At 41.9% G+C, this 22,938-nt stretch overlaps 1 protein-coding gene across 3 annotated transcripts in view; it reads left to right on the top strand.

The window, feature by feature from the left end:
- LOC140349226 (cell adhesion molecule CEACAM5-like) overlaps positions 1 to 22,668 on the top strand; it is an 82,461-nt gene extending 59,793 nt beyond the window's left edge. For all 3 annotated transcript variants that reach the window (XM_072435499.1, XM_072435501.1, XM_072435500.1), the window contains one exon: positions 22,370 to 22,668. In XM_072435499.1, the coding sequence (XP_072291600.1) occupies positions 22,370 to 22,656 (287 nt within the window). In that variant the 3' untranslated portion in view covers positions 22,657 to 22,668. The remainder of the gene's footprint in view (positions 1 to 22,369) is intronic.
- Positions 22,669 to 22,938: the final 270 nt, after the last annotated feature.

Here is a 22,938-nt window from a genome sequence, read left to right as displayed (position 1 = left end):
CTACGAAACCTCTCCCTCCCACAGCGAGGGTGGACCAGTCTCTCACTGAAGCTGCTCTCCAGAGCGGACAGAGTGTCCTGCAGGGGGTGACACTCATGGTCCAGCATAGATGTGAATCTAGCCAGGACCCTTCTGTCCCCCACCTCCTGCACCGAGTCCAGAGCGCAGCCCAGGACGGAGCTGGACTTCTTGATGACTTTGTCCAGTCTCTTCCTCTCCCTCTCTGTGATGCTGCTGCTCCAGCAGCCCACACCGTACAGGAGCTGATGCCACCACAGAGTCGTAGAAGGTCTTCAGGAGTGGCCCTGTCACTCCAAAAGACCTGAGTCTCCTCAGGAGGTAGAGCCGACTCTGGCTCTTCCTGTACAGTGCGTCTGTGTTATGAGTCCAGTCCAGTTTGTGGTTCGGATGAACACCCAGGTACTTGTATGAGTCCACTCTCTCAATGTCCCGTCCCTGGATGTTCACTGGTGAGGGGGCAGTGGGGTGGCGTCTGCAGAAGTCCACCACCATCTCTTTGGTCTTCCCCGCGTTGATGAGGAGGTGGTTCCGCTGACACCAGTCCACAAAGTCCTGCGCCAGTCCCCTGTACTCCGCATCATCGTCGTCCGTGATGAGTCCGATGATTGCAGAGTCATCAGAGAACTTCTGCAGGACACAGCTGTCCGTGTCATGTCTGAAGTCTGCAGTGTAAAGGGTGAAGAGAAAGGGCGCGAGGACAGTGCCCTGGGGCGCCCCCACATTGCAATCCGAGTGTCAGACACACAGTCCCGGGCTCTCACAAACTGGGGTCGGTCCGTGAGGTAGTCCAGGATCCACTCTGCCAGGTCATACTCCACACCAGCTGTCTCCAGCATGTCTCTCAGGAGCAGCGGCTGGATGGTGTTGAAGGCGCTGGAAAGATCGAAGAACAGGATCCTCACAGAGCTGCCAGGCTTTTCCAGGTGAGAGAGAGAGCGGTGCTGCAGGGAGATGACGGCGTCCTCCACTCCAATGACAGGCCGGTATGCAAACTGCAGCGGTTCCATGGCTGAGCTCACGGTGGAGCGGAAGTAGTCCAGGACCAGCTGCTCCAGTGTCTTCATCAGGTGGGACGTGAGAGCCACTGGCCTGAAGCTGTTGAAGTCTTTGGCGCGCGGTGTCTTAGGCACAGGTACCAGACAGGAGGTCTTCCAGACCTGTGGTACCACCCTCAGCTTCAGGCTCATGTTGAAGACATGCTCCATAACTCCACACAGTTCATCTGCGCAGGACTTAAGGAGCCTGGGGCTGATGCCGTCAGGTCCTGGTTAGTCACTTCCTCACTTTAATCCTCTTCAGCTCACTCCTCACCTGTGCTGCTGTGACAGTCAGTGGTTGGCAGGGGGACTGTGTGCTGGGGGGATGGGTGAGTCCAGGCGAAGTGGGGAGCTGATGGTCCGGGGCAGAGAAGCGAAGAGGAACAGATGTAGGCCATTGTCCAGCTGTGGAAGAGGGACCATGCAGCTGTGCAGGGGGAGGGGCGGGTGACCGATCAAATCTCAAGAAGTGAGCATTTAAATCATTCACCCACTGTAGATCCCCCTCTGTCTGGGCAGGGGGGATTTTGAAGCCCGAGATGGTTTTCAGGCTTCTCCACACTCCCTGAATGTTCTTTTGCTGCAGCTGCTCCTCCATCCTCCTCTTGTAGCCGGCCTCAGCCTGCCTGATCTATCAATACTTATGAATTTCTATTCCTTGACTAATTTTTACAGATCCGATCTTCTGAAGAAGAGATTACAGCGAGACTTCCCACAGCTGAATTTCCACCAACCACCAAGAAGAAACCTGAGTGAAATGGTTTCCACAGAGACGACAGGACTTCTCCACCATGGTTCTTCCACTGAAACTGATATGTCAGTTTCTGAGATGTCATGTAGTGATGGAGAAATGGTGCCAGAAAGGGGTAAAGATGCTGCACTGCGAGAGCACTCAAGGACAGTTTACAGTGCGGGTATATTGCTGAAACAAGCGGTCAAGAGTGCCCCTAGTATGGATGTAAATTGGCCTCCTACATCAGAGGATCTAAATGTTTCCTCTGCCAGAAAGATTGTGCAAATTGAACTTTATAACTTACTAGCTTGGTGTGTAGGTGCTAGTGATGAATTGACATTGTCTAACATGGTAAATGTATCCGAGGGGGTTGATCTTTGTTTACTGTCAATTTGCCAAGATATATATTTGTCCTCAAAAGGTAAAAATCAAACCAGTGTTGTACTTACACATTTTGACATCAATCATACTTATATCTTTCCTCTGTTTGTATGTATATCCTATTCTGCAGAAAGTTTGCCTTATACTAGATCGAACGATACACATGTTAATTAGCCTGTTTATCACGCTGGAAATACTGCTTTTATGATTGTAATTATTTGTTCATATTGTAAATACATTCCATAAAATTATATCCGTTCTATAGAATAAAACTTTTACCAATAGCCTATGTTTTCTTTCTTCAAATGGGCAACTGGTGTTGAAAGGGTTAAAATACTACTTTTAGATTATGTTTTTATAGTGTAGTATGAATCAAGACTAGAGAATTAGTAATTGTTGAAGCATTCAGTTGAATACTAAATGTGGAGTAAGTGCGTAACGATAACAAAATAAAAACTTTTTTTGACTTACATTTGCACATAAACTGAAGCACCCAGAGTCTCACCACTTTACATCCTCCAAGAAAGTAGTTATGTCTCTGAGAATCTGAATTTCTGAAGTAATCAATCAAAGAATGAAAAAAATAAGAAGGTATGAAGATGGGTGTACACCACAATTTGTCACATATTTGGGTAAACTGGCAACTTCGACACCTATTTTCTCAAATACTGGAAGAAATCATGCGGAGAACTTTTTCCCCCAGCTCAAATATATCTTTGAGATTGGAAAACCACTTTTGAAAAGTAGTCCTGGTGTGGTGGAGCGAAATTCATTTTCTAGCCACATTCTGAGTTACAGCCTATGGCCTACACATCATATTGGCCAGAATGAACCCCCTCCCTTTCTTTTTGGGCTAAGCTCCGAATGTTTAGGATGTCTGGCTCCGCCTCTGCCTCAACCTCTGGATTAGCATTTACCCCCTGAGCAGGGTTTACTTCATCTTGTGAAACGGTTCTGACATGTTTTTTTTTTTTTTCTTAATTCATCTGTTGGATGTTAGGTCTAGTAACAAAAAGCCTAACTGTAAAATCTAGCTCGCCCTCAATTGGCGCTAATACACCTTAATTCTGAGGGACCGGCTCATCCATTACATTTGCTGTTTCTATGTTAGAAAAAAACAAAACAGATTCACATCAAACAATAGCAATGGAATCATTCCCCATAGCCACTATATGTAACACTGGTAAAATATATATTTGGCTTATGATCTTATATACCATTGAGGAGGTTCTATATCTATATTTTTAAAGTTCAAATTAAGGTTAGGGCCTGTTTTGTATGACTACAAATTATATTTGAACACTTTTGAAAAACAACAATAATTGCCCCACAAAGTTTCATATACCGCCCCTTTAATATTTCACAGTCTTTAACCTTGCGTATGTCCTCTTAGTGTCTATAATACATATCCAGTGTTCCAAGGTAGGTCCAAAAGTCAAAAGTAACTCCAATTAAAAAATTGTCTTTAAATCCTGCAAAACCCCCAAAATAAGAACGCAAAGCATGCAGCTATGCATGTTCTCGTGCCGTCACCAGCGGAGAAACGGAGAAAATCAAATTAGATCTTGCAGACCTGGGTCCTGTCGGTCCATCTAACTAGGAGCTTGGTACCTGCTACAAACCCGGAGAACATAATCACACGCCATTAACAATACGCATGGCGCATAACAAACATTTGCATACAATTATAATATATGTTGCCTGTGCTACACAGTAATATCAGAAATGATTCATGAGATTGGTCCTTCACTTTTGCAGCCTGAATGAAAAAAGATTCACCTTTCAATTGAAATGATTCTACATCAAATAAGAAGAAAGTACCAAAAGGACAAAAAGGAAAGATGGATTATCTTACCTCTTACTTACACATTTACTATCACTGTAATTTCTCCGATTGGAAATAATTCTGCCCATCATATTTGGTAGTTGAGGACTGTGTTCCGTGTCCTTTGCCTGGTGAGGATTTTACGTGACATCTGCGTTCACATCTGGGCAGACAAACAAGTCCGTACAGCAGTGGTCCCCAAACTTTTTGACTCGAGGGCCACATTGGGTTCTAAAATTTGGCCGAGGGGCCGGGCCAGGAAAATATGGTGTGTTTGTGTGAACTAATGAATTACTATAAATTACACGCAAGATTTGACCTGTAACTTGTAACAAAGCAACAAATGCAAGGCTCAATGTACAAATTGTTTTCCAAATGCATTAAATAATGATTCTTCAGTGTGTCAAACATTTGCGCTTCCTGCTTGATTGGTCCCGGTGGCCGTTTGTGGTGAATTTTATTTTCTGCGCCCCATAGATTTTTTTGTCCGCGCACTAAGTGCGAGCAGTGCACTATGTGCAAGCAGTGCACTAAGTGCGAGCAGTGCACAGCGCACTGTGTGCGAGCAGCGCACTATGTGCGAGCAGTGCGCAGCTGCGCAGGCACGCAGCTTGGAGGAAACAGTGCCATCTCTTGGGGAAATGTGGGCATTACAGGTGAAAGGTAAAATGAATGGCCAGCCACAGTATCGTGAGTTTGAATCCCGACTCCGACATTTGCTGCATGTCCTCCTTTCTCTCTCATCATTCCCTTCCTTTCTTTCTCATTCCATCTACTGTCTAATAAAACCTACAGATTTTTTTTTTTAATATAACTTGGACAAGTTTGGCTGGCCGGATTGAAAGGCCAAACGGGCCGGATGTGACCACTGCCGTAAAGGTTTATGTAAAGAAAATAAACATGTAAGCAGTCCTAAAACCTACTCCGACTTTAGCAAAGAAGTAACATCCAACAGTAACAATAGGAGAATACAGTGCATTCACGTTTCCTGTGCAAATTACTTCAGCTAACCATTTGTGTAACCACAGTGTGAAGTAATTAGACATAAACCAATTCTATTCCTTAACACACACAGAACACAATTCAACTTAGAATATTAAACGATACAGAAACGTCAGACTTTTTGTGCAGCTTGCATGCAAGGAAGAAACCGTCGGGCCGGGTCGCCAAGGCTGTTGACCCTTGTATGATTAATTGTGATTCTCACACCTGTTAGTTAAAGGCGCAATGGACGATTTTTCGGCGATTTGAGAACGCAGGCAGAAGTGCGCATGCGCACTCCCCCGTGCGGACTGATACAACACACAGGTGCGTTTGTTTATTAGCGCGACGGATCGCGGATCGCAAATCCGTAGATTTCCGTCTCTTATGATTCAGCTCGAACAGTCTTTCTCCGTCTTCATTTTGTCCCGTACACTGAGGGAACTATATTATGATGGATCCATCCGCTTAGACACGTGGAAAAGTGCTGCTCTCAGAGGACGAGCCGCACGCGGCTGCAGGTGAGCGGTAGGTGTGTTTTATGATGGCAAGACTAATCGGCAGTCCACGCCACGAGGATATAAGACTCAAATTTGGGCCCAAAAAATCGTCCATTCAACCTTTAATCACATTCAGACTTTCTCTCTTACTTACTTCGTTCATAGCGCTTACATTCACTCGTCTTTATGTCAGTAACAACTCGTACATAAGGCTTCATGACTTTCTTTCGGTGAGCAATTTAACTCCTTTATTTGAGAACTTATCTACATGCATAAAGCCTACCAATATTTTTTCAGTAATATCAAACTTCTGCTTATGTGAGAAACTTATCTCGTGCATAAGCCTACATTATTTCTCAGTAATACCAAACTGGGCATAAAGCCTACAATATTTTTCAGAAATATTAAACTAATGCATAAAGCCAACAAATTTTTTCAGAAATATTAAACTACTGCATAAAACGTTTTATGGCTCACTCTTTTTCACACACAAAGTTTTTTCTGACCTTCTTTGCCTGTGTTCTCCTGCTGCCTCGTAACAACGCGCTCTCCTCGCGAAGAATGAGGTGCGATGGGCGGCCACGGGGAAAAGTGGACTTCCTTCTGCTGTGCACACAGACTTTCACTGATTCACAGCTCAATCTCCGCGAAGGGCAGCTTGTCATCCGGCTCGAAGGACCAGAAAATGTCAAGAAATTAAACAGAAACCAATGTATTCCTTAAGAATACATTGGTTTATTGAATACAATTTGAAGTTGTGAAAAGTTATGCGGTATAACTTTAAATTATTCTAATAATATTTTTTTATCTCTCACAAAATAACATGATACTATCACAAAGTGATAGTATCATGTTAAAACTTGAAACTGAATAAAAACACCTGTGATATAATTTAAAGAACAAGTAATACTGCATGATTTTATTCAAGTACCATTGGCAGCTCTACGCTTCCGTACATAACAAATACAGACAAAGTAAATGAAATGAACATGTAATTAGCAATGCTTACTGACAAGTAATAACAGGTATAAAGTTCAAAATTATTACTGCTTGCTGCATATGTACATAAACAACCAACCATGCACAGATAACATTATTTTCTTCATTATGTACATAAGGACGTTTTTTTGTTTTTTTTTTTAATTATTTTTTTATTGAAAGAATAAACACAGATCAATCAATACTTGTGTGTAAATAAAGATACAGACCAATAACATTGTGAAAAAAGAAAAAAAGAGAAAGGAGAAAAAAAATAAAGAAAAAAAGAGAAAGAAAGAGAGAAGAAATAAATAAAATAAAGACAAGAAAGTGCTGAGTGGGCGGAGCCAGAGAAAATACAATGTGTGTATTGTAAGATTACCGTTTTTAGAATAATGCATCCAAATGAAAATAAAATACATGGTTAGGGCACACCTGATCCATAATGTGAGTCCCATTTCGTCCAGTTTATGTCAAATTTGTCCATTTCCAAGTTAAGTCCATATGTGATTTCTTCCATTTTCCGTATGTCCATTATGATTTCGGTCCAGTCCTTTATTGTTGGTGCAGTCTGTGTCATCCATTTTTTTGTGATGGCCTTTTTCCCGGCCACCTAAAGTATTCTCCAGAGATATCCGTTCCCAATGTCCATGGCAGGGGTTCTGAGACCCAAATACATGGATCTAAAGTCTGATGGGATCGTAGTGTCAAAGATTGTCTGTAGTGCCATATTGATTTCTGTCCAATAAGTCTGTACAACAGGGCAGTCCCAAAATATGTGATAATGACGTGCCTCCTGGCAACCACACTTCCTCCAACATACAGCCCCTCCCTGTGAGTAATGAGAACTTTGATAAGGTGTTATAAAGAAACGTGTCACATTCTTCCAACCGAACTCCCTCCAGTGTCCCACTGTCCACTGTCCCAACTTTCAAATTAACTTTATCTTATATCCATTTGTTGGGAGTTTGCAGACCAGCTCATTGTGTGTGGTATCTAAGAAGTAAACAGATGACACATTGGACATGGCCAATGTTGTGCATAACCAGTGCAAATGAACACAATGCTGACTCAATTCTGAGTCACAGTAGAATGAAAAAATGTATGACTTTTGATGCCCTACTCCTGGAGATGATTGTCACCACATTTAAAGTTGGTTGGGCTAACTCCCAAGGAGGAGTTCGTTCAGAGTACAGAGTGTAAAAATGTGCATATTTCCAAGATTTGCTATTTTCCAATTGGTATAACATGAGATGTTAGTGTCATTGCTACGGCTTTCCCAAACAAAATATGGCATGGGTCCATTTGGCTTTTTTGTTTGGGACGCCAAAATAGAATGTTGTGCAAAATTTCATGTAATTTGGAAAAACTATATTGTTTGTTGGCCATGCTGAAGGCCAAACAACTCCAATTCTTGAAAAATAACTTTTTGTTATCTAAAGATGATTCTCACATTTTAGGTTGGTCGGGGGAACATTTGGGGAGGAGTTTGTAAATGTATGAAGTGGAAATGTCAGATTTTCCCATCGGGAAAACATTGGAGTTTTCCGTCATCGCTACAGCATGTTCAGGGGGTCAAATTAGAGCTCAAAGAGCTTCCAATGGCCGCTGGGCTTCGTACTCCGCACTTTCAACTTGATAAAAATGGCGCTGATGCGCTAATGTTGTGGGATAACATTGGAGGGTTTTGTCATTGGTACGGCTCAGGGTTCACAGGGGGAACAGGGATACCAGGGAATAGCGGCCCCAGGGATGACCGGTACCAGGGAATATAGGGCAGAACCCCCTGGACCACTGTGCTTGACGTTTTTATATGGTACATAATTCTTTTAACTTTCAGCTGGAAACAGCATTGTCCAATCTGCACCTAAAGATGTTGTATTTTTTTTATTTAATCAACTAGTTTTTAAATATTGTATCCAGAATCGTGAGTATTCAAATTAAATATGTTGATATGAACTTTTTTAAAAATTAAAATTTGTACCGTTACCATAGCAATCCCTTCTCGATTGGGACAAAGACATTGCTTTCTTCTTCTTTGGTGTTTTATAGCGGTTGGTATCCAAGTGTTACATTACTGCCATCCACTGTTACCAACACCCATTGTCTATTTCTTCTTCTTCTTTGGTGTTTTATATATCCAAGTGTTACATTACCGACATCCTCTGTAGTTATACCGCTTAGATATGAATTAAATAATATGTTTTGTTGTCATATAGGACGTAAAAATGGTCACAGTTGTTATGGCAACAATAACATTTGATGTCAGGATTCAGCATCAAGCCAAGATTCTAGAACGTCACTTTAGACCCTCCTTTAAAGTGACACATTGGCGGTAATGTAAGTGTTACATTACCAGATTTTATTCAGTGTCTGTCGGTATTGCAACACTTGGATGCCAACCGCCATAAAACAACAACAACAACAACAACAACAAGTGTTACATTACCAGGCGGTATTCTTCAAAGTCTGAAGAATAAAGTCTGGCGGTAATGCAACACTTGGATACCAACCACCATACAACAACAACAACAACAACAACAACAACAACAACAACATCGTACAACTACAGTAGGCATAGAGACGTCTCTTAAACTGCATGGGTAAGAACTCAAACAGGTCAGGGAAGTGAGATTCAAGGCTTAGTTGGCGACAACACAATGATCAGTGATAAATGCAAAAAGGTGAATAATCTGCTTCGTTGTCTGTCCGGCCAGGACTGGGGAGACAGGAGAGGGTCGCTCCTGAATATTTATCGGGGTATCATGAGGGCAACTATTGATTATGGCTGTATTGCCTACATGTCTGCAGCTGAGACTAACTTATCCTTAGGCGGATTTTTGTCCAACTGTCTCTAAAGACACCTCTCCAAATTAAAACCATACTTGTATGTGGATTATATATAAAAACTCGGTAACTGTGTAAAGGTAACATTCTCTATGTTTACCATCAATAGTCAGAACTACTCTAAGTCTGACTGAACAAAAGTTATAAATCTTGGAAAAACCACAAAAACGTTTTTTGTTAAAAATGAGGATGTTTGTAGCTGCTGTTTGTATGTGAGGCCTGAAATACATGAAATATCATTACAAAAACTAGTTGGTCATTTAAGTTTCAAATGTGAGATCATTATCTGTAGAAACAAGTATTTTACTTCACTTATTGTAATACTTTATCCAGGCATTGGATAAAAGGACCATTCCCTTGTCCAACTCTATCCAAACCTATCCAAATTGGACACATTTAGAAAACATTTGATCACTTTTGACTTCTTCAAGCTACATACATCAATGAGGGCTCTATTGAAAGCTTACAACTAGGGGAATCCATTTCTTTACACAGAAATACTATAATATCTTATTGAAATACATATTCCATAAATAACAATAAAAAAAGACTGGGCGTACCGGCGCTGCTTATTTTGTGCCTGACCTGGTGGTCAAGAAGAGGTTAACAGATTGCCTTTCTGTTTTTACATCGGAACTCATAGCGATATAGTTAGCATTGGAATGGGCTGAATCTACTTTAAAGTGTTGCGGCGTTGTGGTGGCCTCTGACAGCCTTTCTGCATTGCAAAGCATTAAATCTGGGAAGTCGGATTGCAGACAGGATGTTTTCAATAGTATCTTCTGTCTTATACTCTTATACATAGGAAGGATGTGAGGGTTTCCTTCATTTGGGTTCTTGCGCATGTGGGGGTAGATGGTAACAAAGTGGCTGATTCACTGGCTAAAATTTCCCTTAGGCGGCCATCAATTGATGTGACGGCTGAGTTAAGCAAATCTGAAGTCAAGCCAATTATCAAGAGTCAAGTGTATAAGCTTTCGCAGGAATTTTGGAGTCGGTGTGATACTGGACGGCATCTCTATCAAAAATAGGGTGGTGTTGGTCCATGCAGATCCATGGGCAGGAATGCGGTGGAGGAAAGGGCCTTTGCTTGCATGAAGTTGGGCCATACTGGACTCAATTGGTCTCTGAGTAGAATAGGCAAGCATCCGACCGGTCTGTGTAATCACTGTCAAGAGCCAGAGACGCTCGAGCACGTGCTGATTTGGACCGGGTTGGCCTTGTGGTTTCAGAATAATGGGCCGGAATTAAAACTGCGGAATGTTCTTTCATTTCAGTCACAGGGTTTGTGTAAGGCTGTAGTTGCTTACTTATATAACACAGGGTTGGGTTGGGTAGACGTTTATAGAGTTGGGGTGTGTTGGGCTGCTGTGGTGTGTGGCGGTGGTGTGGCGCTTGGGTGCCGGACGTCTTCCATAGGCGCAATGTATTTTGACTTTTGTAGGTAGAGCCGTTTTTAACACACATAAAATTGGCATAGGAAAAAACCTACATTTTTTGCAGATTCTGAATTTTGGGCAAACATTTTTGAGTTTTTGAGCATGTTCAGAGGTCAAATTAGAGCTCAAAGAGCAGAAGAGAAAAGTGGGGGGACATTTTTTTAAATGTATTTTTGTAACACCCAAAATCACAACAACGGTTGCCTCTGAGGGCCACAGTAAGAAACGAATTAAGCAATGTCTGTGATGGCGAGGGACAATGTTCCAGCGTCCTCTGTCCTTAGCCCCTCCTTCTCGGCCAGGAAAAACGACAAAAAACCTGCTTGGGAAAAAGTAGAAACCTGGGGGAGTTCCACAGTGAAGGGTGGATCTGACTCCTACAGACGGACAGACGGATGCGAGGGAGACAGTGGAGCTGGACTCACTCAGGAGGAGAACAAGTTCTTCAGGAGGAGAAACAGCTCTTCAGGCAGATGAAGGACCGTTCATACGGGGTAGAGACCGCTTCACCAGGACAGGAGCATCTGGGTCCACAGGTCATCGGAGTGAGAAAAAGAAGGAATTAAATAATAAATATTGTTTGATAGAATAAGTAGTCAGAAAGAAAGGATAGTGCCCAAGCTGCCATACTTCTCCCAGCATAGATGCTCCTAGGGCAGCGTAGCTGAAACTGTAGGATATATTTCTGTTCCTAAATGGCTTGACCATAAGCGATTTCAAAGAGGAAACGTTTAAAGCCTGGTCTTAAATGAAGAGACTGTGTCGGCCTCTTTAACATGCACTGGGAGCTGATTCCATAACATAGGAGCTTGGTAGCTAAACGCTCTACCTCCTGCTGTGCTTTTAGAGACTCTTGGGACCTCCAGAAGGCTCTACCTCCTACTGTGCTTTTAGAGACTCTTGGGACCACCAGAAGGCCAGCATTTTGAGAGCGAAGAGCTCTGTCTGGATGATTGGTACTATAGCATTTTTGAGGTAGGATGGGGCCATGTCATTCATAGCTTTGTAGGTCAGGAGTAGAATTCTAAATTTGATTCTAAACTCGACAGGAGCCAGTGAAGAGACATGAGCACCGGCGTAATGTGTTCTCTTCTTTTTGTTCCTGTTAGTAATCTTGCTGCTGCATTTTGAACCAGTTGAATGGTTTTTATGGAGCTTTTAGAACACACTGCGAGCAGGGAGTTACAGTAGTCCAATCTATATGTTACAAATGCATTAATACGTTTTTCAGCATCACTTTTAGGCAGGATTCTTCTGATTTGGGCTATATTGCACAAATGGAAATAGGCTGTGAAGGCTTGAGTTATATGTGCTTTAAATGAGAGCTCCTGGTCAAATAAGACTCCAAGGTTTCTTACATTACGACCATGACCGTTTTTTTCAGGGTTAAGAAGCAGATAGTTAAGTGTCATCTGCATAGCAGTGGAAGTTAATGCCATGTGACCTGATAATGTTGCCTAACAGCATGTAAAGAGTAAACAGAATTGGACCGAGTACTGATCCCTGTGGCACACCGTAAGTTACTTTAGAGCATGGTGAGGAGCTCTGGTTCACATTAATAAATTGGTACCTATCTGATAAATAGGATTTAAACCAGCTGAGGGCTGTTCCTCCGACATCTACATCACATTCTAACCTCTGCAGTAGAATGTTGTGGTCGATGGTGTCAAACGCTGCACTAAGGTCCAACAGAACCAGGATTGTGACCAGTCCATCGTCAGCAGCTAATAACATCATTTGTGACTTTAACTAGTGCAGTTTCAGTGCTGTGGTGGGCTCTGAACCCTGACTGGAAAAATACTATGTAAAATAAGTTATTGTCCTGCAGGTGGCCACAAAGCTGTTTAACTACAACTTTTTCAAGGATTTTAGAGACAAAGGGAAGATTTGAAATAGGTCGGTAGTTTACCAATAGGTCAGGATCGAGGTTAGGCTTTTTCAGAAGAGGTTTAATGACTGCATGTTTGAAGGACTGTGGAACATAGCCACTTTCTAGAGAAGTATTTATCATATTAAGAATAGAGTCTATAATTAGGGGAGAATGTCCTTGGAATTGCGTCTAGGACACAAGTTGAGCTTTTAGAGGACATAATGGCTGAAGTTATGTCTGCTTGATCAACAGCTGTGCCCCTTTCTAAATTTACTGATGGATTTATATGGGACATTAGTTTTACAGCTTGGGCTAGTTCAGGGCTAATAGCGGAAGTAATTTCATCTAATTTATCTCTGATTGTTTTTATTTTATTGTTAAAAAATAGGAGGAAATCATCAGAGCTAAGTGTAGCTGGGATTGAGGGCTCTACTGCTGTGACAGTTTGTTAGCCTGGCTACAGTGCTGAAAAGAAATTTAGTGTTACTTTTGTTGACTTCTATTAGATTTGAATAATATCTGGTTTGGGCCTTACGCAGAGCCTGCTTATAGGACAGTAGCAGCTTTTCCATGCTTTTAGGGATTTTTCTGTGTGGGAGCGACGGAATGATCCTTCTAACTTTCTAACTCAGGGGTGTCAAACTCGCGGGCCGAATTTCGATGCTCAGGCTGGGTCACGGGCCGAACATAACGTAAAACATAAAACTATTAAAAATATAAGAAATAAATAGCTTTGTAGCGCCTACGCTGTTTTGAAGCAATTACTGGATCGATAAAAAAATTACAAAACGTTTGTTCTCATAAACTGAAATGTATTTCGAAAAACAAGTGTAATTTCAACAATACTGTGCTTCAGTTTATGTGCGTTACAACTTCAGAGTTGACCTACAGTTCTACACAGAGATAAACATTTGACTTTATAACAAAATAAACTTCTCTAAAAAACTTTAAATGTACCAACTAACATTTCCACGTCTGTGTAGTTCTCTGTACACCTGAACTGACACACCACTAAACTTCTGCTCAAAAGTGCTTAAAGTGCACTTCTCCCTCGGCAGCTCACACAGCAGAGCCCCGTGGGGGAGGGGCGGCCACCGGCGGCATTGTGGGACGCGTAGTTTTAGAGATAAAAACGTTTACGGATGTAACTACAGTTCTATGAATCGATTTTTTTTAAAAATTGAAATGTTCGGCGGGTCAGATTAAAACGTCTGGCGGGCCAGATTTGGCGTTTGACAGAGTTTGACACCTATGTTCTAACTCTTTGTTTATGTGAACGCAGAGATCGTAACACTTAGAATAAAAAATTGGATCGGTTTTGATGCCCCGCTCCTGAAGATGATTGTCACCAAATTTAAAGTAGGTTGGTCTTACAAAATATGACATGGGTCCATTTGGCTTTTTTGATCGGGATGCCAAAATATAATTTGTGCAAAGTGTCATGAATTTAAGAATAACTAAAAAATTGTCTCCCATGCATTGGCAATTTTCCCATTGGGATTACATGGGAGTTTTCTGTCTTTGCTATGGCGTACAAAATATGACTCCGACCCTTTCGACTTTTTTGATCAGGACGCCGAAAATCTAATTTTGTGCAAAATAATTTTTTTCTTTGAAAAAGTTAAATTTCCACGGACCATATACAATTTCATTTCACTATGTAAGGTAAGTATGAAATGGAAATGTCAGAGATTGAGATTTTCCCAATGGAGGTTGGAGGTTTATGCAAATTTCAAACATTTTCAACAACGTTACATTTTTACATCCTATATACAATTTGATTTCACTCTGTAGGGAGTGCTATCATGGCCATTTTCTTAACAATGAGCAGGTCCAGGCTTGAAAGTCTATGAACCAATTTAAATGTGGGCGAAATCGGACTTGGGATGAGAAAATGGGAGCAATTTTGTTAATGATAATTTGTCTTTGTCGGACAAATTTGCACCTGCGCCGCACAAATACCGTACATTGTATAATTGAAATTTGGATACCTTTTGATGCCACACTCCTGAAGATGATTTCCCCCAAATTTGAGCTTGATCAGGCAATCGCCCAAAGAAGAGTTTGTTAAAGTGTGAAGCGTAAACATTTGGACATTTCAGAGATTTTGTACAACGGAGTATAAGGGCTATTAAGCCATTAACTTTCGACATTAAAGTCATAATCGTATGAGATGAAAGTCAAAGTCAAAAAGTTGTAATTTAACAAGAATAAAGTCATGAATTTATGAGAACAAAGTTGTGGTTTAGGGGCCGGTTTAGGGGCTCTGAATGTTCTGATTCAAAGTGACATGAGCAGTTCACTTTCAGCACGCCAGGACGCAAATGAACGGGCTTGGATGAGTTGACAGTTTAGAACTACACAAAAGCCTGCAATAGATGTTAAAGCGTTTCCTGGCTTTTAAAACAATGCCTTACGTGTGTGCTGATTACAAGACAAGACACTGCAGTTTATCAGCGCCAGGACAGAAGGAGACGCCTCTGTGTTATATTCACACATGTTCTGCTCCTCTAAGTTGTTTTTCTACCTGGGCACTTTGCGCACAATCACAATTCTTACTCATTGTGTGCACTTACGTTTTATGCACCGATTCTAACCTTTTTGTCATCCCTTGGACAAACTCAGTAAAAACACACAGAGTACAAAACAGCTGTTTGCTGTCTGCGCTTCCTCTCAGATCCTCTTGTCTAACGCTTGGATCGTGTTTGGCACAGCCAAAAAGCAATATGTTTTACGCACACGCCATCATCCATACAACTCATTCCACCTCCTATAGCTGAGTAAGGCAAGGCAAGGCAAGGCAAGGCAAGGCAAGGCAAGTTTATTTGTAGAGCACATTTCATACACAAGGCAATTCAAAGTGCTTCACACAGCAGGAAAAATGCATTCAAATCACAAAGAAATTACATAAACAGAAATACAATAAAATTAACTAAATTAAAAATTATCAATCCAACTGATTGTCAAAACTAATAAAATCACAAACAAAAGAGAAGAGCGCAAAGAAAAAAATCCTTTCAGTCATATGCGCAGCTAAACAAAACAGTTTTTAGCTTAGATTTGAACATTGTCAGAGTAGAAGCCTGTCTCACATCTTCAGGAAGACTGTTCCAGATTTTAGCTGCATTAAACTGAAACGCAGATTCCCCATGTTTTGTCCTGACTCTGGGCACCAGCAGGAGGCCGGTCCCTGAGGTCCTCAGAGTCCGAGATGGTTCATATGGCACTAACATATCCAAGATGTACTTTGGTGCTAGGCCATGGAGAGACTTGTACACAAGCAGAGCTGCTTTAAAGTCTATTATCTGAGCCACAGGGAGCCAGTGCAGAGACCTGAGAACAGGACTAATGTGATGGTACTTCCTGGTTCTAGTCAGGACCCGAGCAGCAGCGTTCTGGATGTACTGCAGCTGTTTTACAGCTCGTTTGGAGAGGCCAGTGAGCAGGCTGTTACAGTAGTCTAATCTACTGGAGACAAACGCATGGATAAGTCTCTCTAAATCTGGTTTTGACACTATATTTTTGATTTTGACAATGTTTTTTAGATGGTAAAAAGCTGCTGATGTTATTGATTTGACGTGGCTATTAAAGTTCAAGTCTGAGTCCATTATTACCCCCAGATTTCTAATTTGGTTTGTAGGTTTTAGAGCGAGACTCTGGAGGTGACCGCTAACACACTAACCGATTATTTCAGGCTTGTCTGAGTTCAGCTGGAGAAAGTTGTTTTGCATCCACAAACTGATCTGTTGGATGCAGTGACAGAGTGAATCTACTGGTCCATAGTCACCTGCCGATAGTGAAAAATAGATCTGAGTGTCGTCTGCATAATTGTGATAGGACACATTTTCACTGCGTATCAACTGTCCCAACGGCAGCATGTAGAGGTTGAACAGAAGGGGACCCAGGACTGACCCTTGGGGCACTCCACAGGTCAGGGTCATGTGGTCTGAGACACAGCTACCAATTTCAACAAAGTACTTCCTGTCTTCCAGATAGGACCTTAACCAGTTTAGGGCAGTGCCAGTGATGCCCACCCAGTCCTCTAGTCTCTGTAAGAGGATCCCATGATCGACAGTGTCAAAAGCAGCACTCAGATCTAACAGAATTAAGACTGAGGCTTTGCCCGTGTCAGTGTTCAGGCGGATGTCATTTGTCACCTTGACAAGAGCAGTCTCAGTGCTGTGATGAGGTCTAAAACCTGACTGAAAAACATCAAATGAGTTGTTTATTAAGAGGAAATCTGTGAGCTGTTGGTAAACAACCTTTTCAAGGACTTTGCCCAAAAATGGCAGATTAGAGATGGGCCGGTAATGACTCAGTACTGCGGCATCAAGACTGCTCTTCTTTAGGAGAGGCTTTATGACCGCAGTTTTCAAAGACATTGGGAATGTTCCAGATTGAAGCGACATGTTAATTATGTGAGTGAATGGTGCTAACAAACTGTTCAGCACAGACTTTAGAAATCTGGTGGGTAACACATCGAGGTAGCATGTAGATGAACTCAGACTGGTGATGATCTCATGGACAGTTTTGTCAGTTACTGGTGGAAAGTGAGTTCGCTCTAAGTGTCTTGGTGGTTTTAGGGTAATTTTTTGCATTGTGGGATTTATAGCATTTTTAATGCCCTGAACTTTGTCATTAAAGAATAATCCAAACTCATTACACTTGGATGTGGAAATGAGTTCTAACGGCGGCTGAGCTGGAGGGTTTGTTAATCTGTTTACTGTGGCAAACAGGACACGCGAGTTGTTACTGCAGCTTCCAATTATTTCAGAAAAATATCTTTCCCTAGTTCTACATAAGATTAGGTTGTACATGTTCAGCTTCTCTCTCTAAATCTCTTTTTGAACCTGGAGCTTTGACTTGCGCCATTTCCGTTTGGCCCTGTGACACTCCCTTTTCTGTGCCCTGACCGAATCATCATTTCTCCACGGCGCCTTCTGCTTATTTTTAACCATTTTAGCCTTCATAGGGGCGATGGTGTACAGAACATTCAAAACACTAGATGTAACAGAGTTCAACAAATCATTTACTTTAGAACATGAGACATTTTCAAAGTTTATTATTTCCATAAACAGTGCACCTGTGCCATCACTTATGTGTCTCCTCTGAACAACTGCAGGACCAACCAGTGGTTTGGGAGAAACAGACAGGTCAAAGAAGACACAGAAATGATCAGACAGAGCAACATCGATCACATTAACATTTGAAATATTTACCCCCTTTGTAATTATGAGATCTAGAGTGTGTCCTTTGCTGTGGGTGGGGCCTCTCTGCTGTGGGTGGGGCCTCTCGGGCCTCTCTGCTGTGGGTGGGGCCTCTCACATGCTGAGTAAGACTGAAGGTTTCAAGGACAGCATCAAACTCTTTAGCGTTTCTGTCACAAATATTATCAACATGCACATTGAAATCACCTGTAATGACCAAACCATCAAAGTCTGTGCATACGACTGAAAGCATCTCAGTAAAATCATCAATAAAACTTTGGCAGTGCTGGAGAGGCTTGTATAAAACAATGAAGAGAATGGATGGAGACCGTTTTAGCTCCATTTTAAAGGATACATACTAAAATGATGAAAACACCCCAAAAGACAACCTGCGGGTAATTATTTCATCTCTAAAGACAACACAGACTCCACCCCTTTTTTTGTTTTCTCGTGTTTCAGATTCAAACTTAAAGTTGGGTGGAGCAGATTCTATCAGAACTACATTTCCTGTGTTTTTGTCAAGCCATGTTTCAGTTAAAAACATAAAATCAAGATTATAAGAAGAAATAAAATTATTAATTAAGAGAGATTTGTTACATAAGGATCTGACATTTAGCACAGCAAGTTTCAGACTAGTTTCAGTGAGACTGGGCTTTATCTTTTCACAGGGAATATGAATCACATTTCTCAGATTGGGCCTGACTCGCATTTTGTTTTTCCATCTGTGTGCTGATGTGACTACAGAAATAGCACTAGGGGGGGCTCTTTTTACATAGGGCCCCGGGTTGGTTTGATTTTCAATATGACAATAAGTCCCGGCAACGCTGAGACCCAGTGCATCCTAGCTATGGGAGATACCAGGTGAAAGGCGAGGTTGGATGGGTGGTGGGGCTTTTGTAGCCAAGGAGAGTTTGGGACCAGGTGAGAGGCGAGGGGGGGATGGGTGGTGGGGCTTTTGTTGGTTTAGTCGGCTTGGCCAGGAAGAGTTGCTAAGTATTGACATAGCCCTTGATCTTGCTATATTGGGCGTGAGTGGAGCCATCTTAATGCCTGATTTGATCAGACTTTCAAAATGGCTGGGAAGGCCCATGGGTGAGAGTGGAGATGAGAAGGAGAATGATGAATCTTTAGTGGGAGTAGATGTTGCAGGGGGAACCCAGGGCTGGTGTGAAGGCAGGGGCGATGACAGGGATGTTGTTGGGCTTGTCACAGATGGGTCCAAGGCCTTTGAAGATTGTTCCTTTGCTGGAGGCGGTGGAGGTGAATGTGGAGCAGCTGGAGCTGAATCCTTTGCTGGTGGTGGTGGAGCAGCTGCTGATGAATCCTTTGGTGGAGGCTGAGGTTGTGGTGCTTTTGATGTTGAAACATTGGCTCGGTCTTTGGCTGATGGAGCAGGAATTCTTCTCTCATTCCTCTCTTCTCTAACTATCTGCTCAGGACCCTGTCCAGGCCCAGTCCAATGCCTCAGAGCGTGGAGCAGGTTCTCTGTCAGCACCCTCACTCCACCTCTGCATAGGTGGGGGCCATTTCTCTTAAACAGGTCCTCTCGTTTCCAGAATAGATAGAAGTTCTCAATATAGTGTAGTCCTCTCGGGGGACACTCTTTGGACAGCCATGTGTTCAGCTGAAGAAGCCGGCTAAACTTGTTTATCCTCCTGTCGATGTTTGGAAGAGGTCCACTTATGAATGTTTTGATTTCCATTTTATCAAGCACGTCGAATAACTTCAAGAAGTCTTTTTTCAAAACTTCAGTCTGTTCCCGCCGCATGTCCACTGCACCCACGTGCACAATCAGCTGTTTAGCTCCTCCATGCTTAGCCATAATATTTGGAAGGAGTGACGTTATCTCAGAAACAGTGGCGCTTGGAAAAGAATGTGTGTTTATCTTTTCATGCGTCACGTGACTTATCGCCCCGTCTCCTATCAAAACAATCCGTGTGACCTTGGCTTTTGGCACAGTTCCTCCTCGCTGTATTTTGGCCACGTCATCGTTCCTTTTTTCATTTAATTCCATCTCTGAAAGTGGTAAAAATCTGTTTGTGAGCTGTATTTTAGGTGACTTCACGTTATCTTTGTATCGTTTAGGCTTTGCTCCAAGTTTGTTCCAAGAAACAGCCTGGCCTTTCTGGTTTTTAGACAGTTTTGGAAACGACACAGAGTCACTGCGGTTCAGGTTGAAAGTAGCAGTTTTTCTTGTAAAAAGTGTGCTCTTCTTACCATCGGTTGACACAGGAATGGTATCGTGAAGAACTTTTTCAGATTCCAAAACAAATATCCGTGTTTTCAGCTCATCAATTTCTTGTTGATATTTCCGACAGCGTTCACAGTCTTTCTCCCTTCTTCTCCCGGACATGTCGCTGGCGTCAGATATGTCGTTAAAACTGGAAAAATGTTCTTAAAATCCTTGGTTTACTTGAAAAAGTCTAAAGCAAAAATATTTGGAAGACAAAAACTGATTAAAAAGTAAAATAAATAAGGAAAGCAGCGATAGCAAGTGGAGCGAGAGAAAAAGCGTGTGCACTCTTCGGAAGCAGGAGTAACACAAGTACAACCTGATATACCCATGTAGCCCAGGCTGATGACTACAATGAAAGGATACTATAAAGCTCCAACAACACAAGTGCACCCAACACCGGAGTATGTCATTTTACACATCAATCCCAAGTTAACTGTGAGGCACTGCAGCTCCACCAGCCGTAGTGCTCTGATATAAAACCTATGCAACAAAAAACTTATATGAACAGTGACTTTGTACAAAGTTTAGGAGGTTGAAGAGGCAGATGTCAAGGGAGCAGATTATTGGTGAAAATGGTCCGAGACTCCCTCGTCTTCTGTGGCTCTGAGTGCGGTCAGTGTCCTACCCAGTGTCCAGGACCTGAGCCATGCGCAGGCCATTAACCAGAAGGACATGGGGACACTGCACCTGGGAAATGATTGTATGTGATGTCTGAAAGGCCAGCATTATAAAGATCAACATCTATTGTGGGCTTTGTGTAAACTTTTAACCAATCCAAGTCTATTTGCGTCCTGGCCGTGGTGCTGAAAGTGAAAGTAAACTTTAATGTCGAAATGTAATTACTTTATTCTCTTAGTGCCCTTTTTTTTGTTTTGGATTTGCCCTTATACTTTGTTGTAATTTTGCGATTTTCACAGTACGATAACATTGGATGTTTCTCTTATTGCTACGGCTACACAGTAAAAAATATGGCATGGGTCCAATTGGCTTTTTTGATTGGGACGCCAACATTGAATTTTGGGCAAAATCTTGAACATTTTTGTAAAAAAAAATATATACATTTAAATGTCACGCTAGGACGCGGGGACGCTATCGCACACATTTAGATTTTTTTTCACAATACACAAGTCCGAGCTTGAAAGTTGATAACTGATTCAAATTTGGTCCAAATTGCACTCGTTTTGCGCAAATGGGAGCAATTTTTTAATTAGCAAAATTTCAAAATGCGGTGTAGAGCATGTAAGCTGTGAGTCCAGACTACTGCAGAGTGATATTGCCTTTAAACACCTCTCTCATTTACTTCTCACACAGAGTTCAGTTTCCTGAGGCTTTGGATGCAACGCAAACTACAAAAATGGGACTCTTCACATTCTGTGTTGTTGCTATTGCCTTCACAGGTAGGAAAAAGTACATTTTACTTTGGTGTTGGTGGAAAACTAAAGGTATATTAAAAACGAACCAGCAGTTTGTCTTTATATGTTAGAGGAAAAACATTTTTAACCTTGAGTTTATGAATACGATGTTGAGTTTATGAATACGATGTCACATGCCTGAATGTTTTTGTGTTTAATTATGATTCCAGGTTTAGTGTCAGGAGGTGGTGTGTTGCCTGATTCTGTGGAAGCAGCTGTTGGAGGCACAGTCATGTTCACCACATCAATTCCTCCAACACAAACACCTTTTTTTAGAACGGAATGGGATTTTGAACATATTGATATAGTCGACACAAAGCGTGATGGCATTTATCCAAAGTATAAAGACAGGGTCACTCTGTTCAACTCTACTGGATCTCTGGAGCTCAGGAACGTGACTTTTGATGACGCTGGACTGTACCAAGTGGTTATTGAACTAACACAATTATCTAAAAGAAAAGGGAAAACAAAACTGAAAGTTTATGGTAATTGTTTTATTATGATGTAAATGTATGCATGTAAAACTACACACATTTTAATCTCATATAAGCACCATATATGAAACATTACAATTGATTTGGATTCAAATGATTTTTTAATTAAATTTAATCTATTTTATTCTGTATATTCATATATATCTGTATATTATTCCTACACCATCTTCAGGTTAATGATGAGGTTAATGATAGTTTTATGAAAAATACAAACGTTATAGAACAGTAATCTATATAAAATCCTTAATCCCAAATCCACCTCCCTGGGGCCCTAATTTAGATGCTGAGCCCTGTAGGTTGGGAGTCACTGCTCAAGGTGAAAGTGGGTTGGCACAGGCTTATATGATCGCCATGGCATTCATTCTCTTATTGTATGTTGATTAAATGACTCTGTCTCTCCTCCCACAGAGCGAGTGTCTGATGCGAGAGTCACAGTCAGCAGCTCAGACTCGGTGGAGTTCATCAGTTCTGTGACTCTGTCGTGCTCTGCCTCTGGCCTCTCTCTGTCTTTCCTCTGGTTAAATGGCAGTGATGAAGTCACAGCCAGTGACAGAGTGAATCTCACTGATGGAGGCGCAACTCTCACTATAGCCACTGTGAGGCGCTCTGACCAGGGACCATTCAGATGTAAAGTGTCTAATCCTGTCAGTAGCAGCACCAGTGATCCTGCAGAACTCTCCATCAGCTGTGAGTGAATGATGTCTACTGTTAATCACATTCACGACTCTCCACATTTAACTTTATTCAATGTTTTCTTCCTTCAGACGGACCTGATGATGTCATTTTGAAGACCTCTCCACAAATCAATGACTTTGAGGAAGGCTCAGACGTCCTTATGTCCTGCTCAGCTGACTCTAGACCTGCAGCTCAGTTTCAATGGCTTTTTAATGGAGAGCTGTTGTCTTTTACTGGAGCACAGTTAGAACTGATGAAGATCCAGATGAACCAGAGTGGAGACTACAGCTGTCAGGCTTTCA

The sequence above is a fragment of the Eucyclogobius newberryi genome, unplaced genomic scaffold, assembly GCF_026437365.1.
Source record: "Eucyclogobius newberryi isolate DKJ021-1_F unplaced genomic scaffold, fEucNew1.0.hap1 SCAF_7, whole genome shotgun sequence".
Classification (NCBI taxonomy): Eukaryota; Metazoa; Chordata; class Actinopteri; order Gobiiformes; family Gobiidae; genus Eucyclogobius; species Eucyclogobius newberryi.
This window is presented reverse-complemented; position numbering and strand designations above follow the sequence as displayed.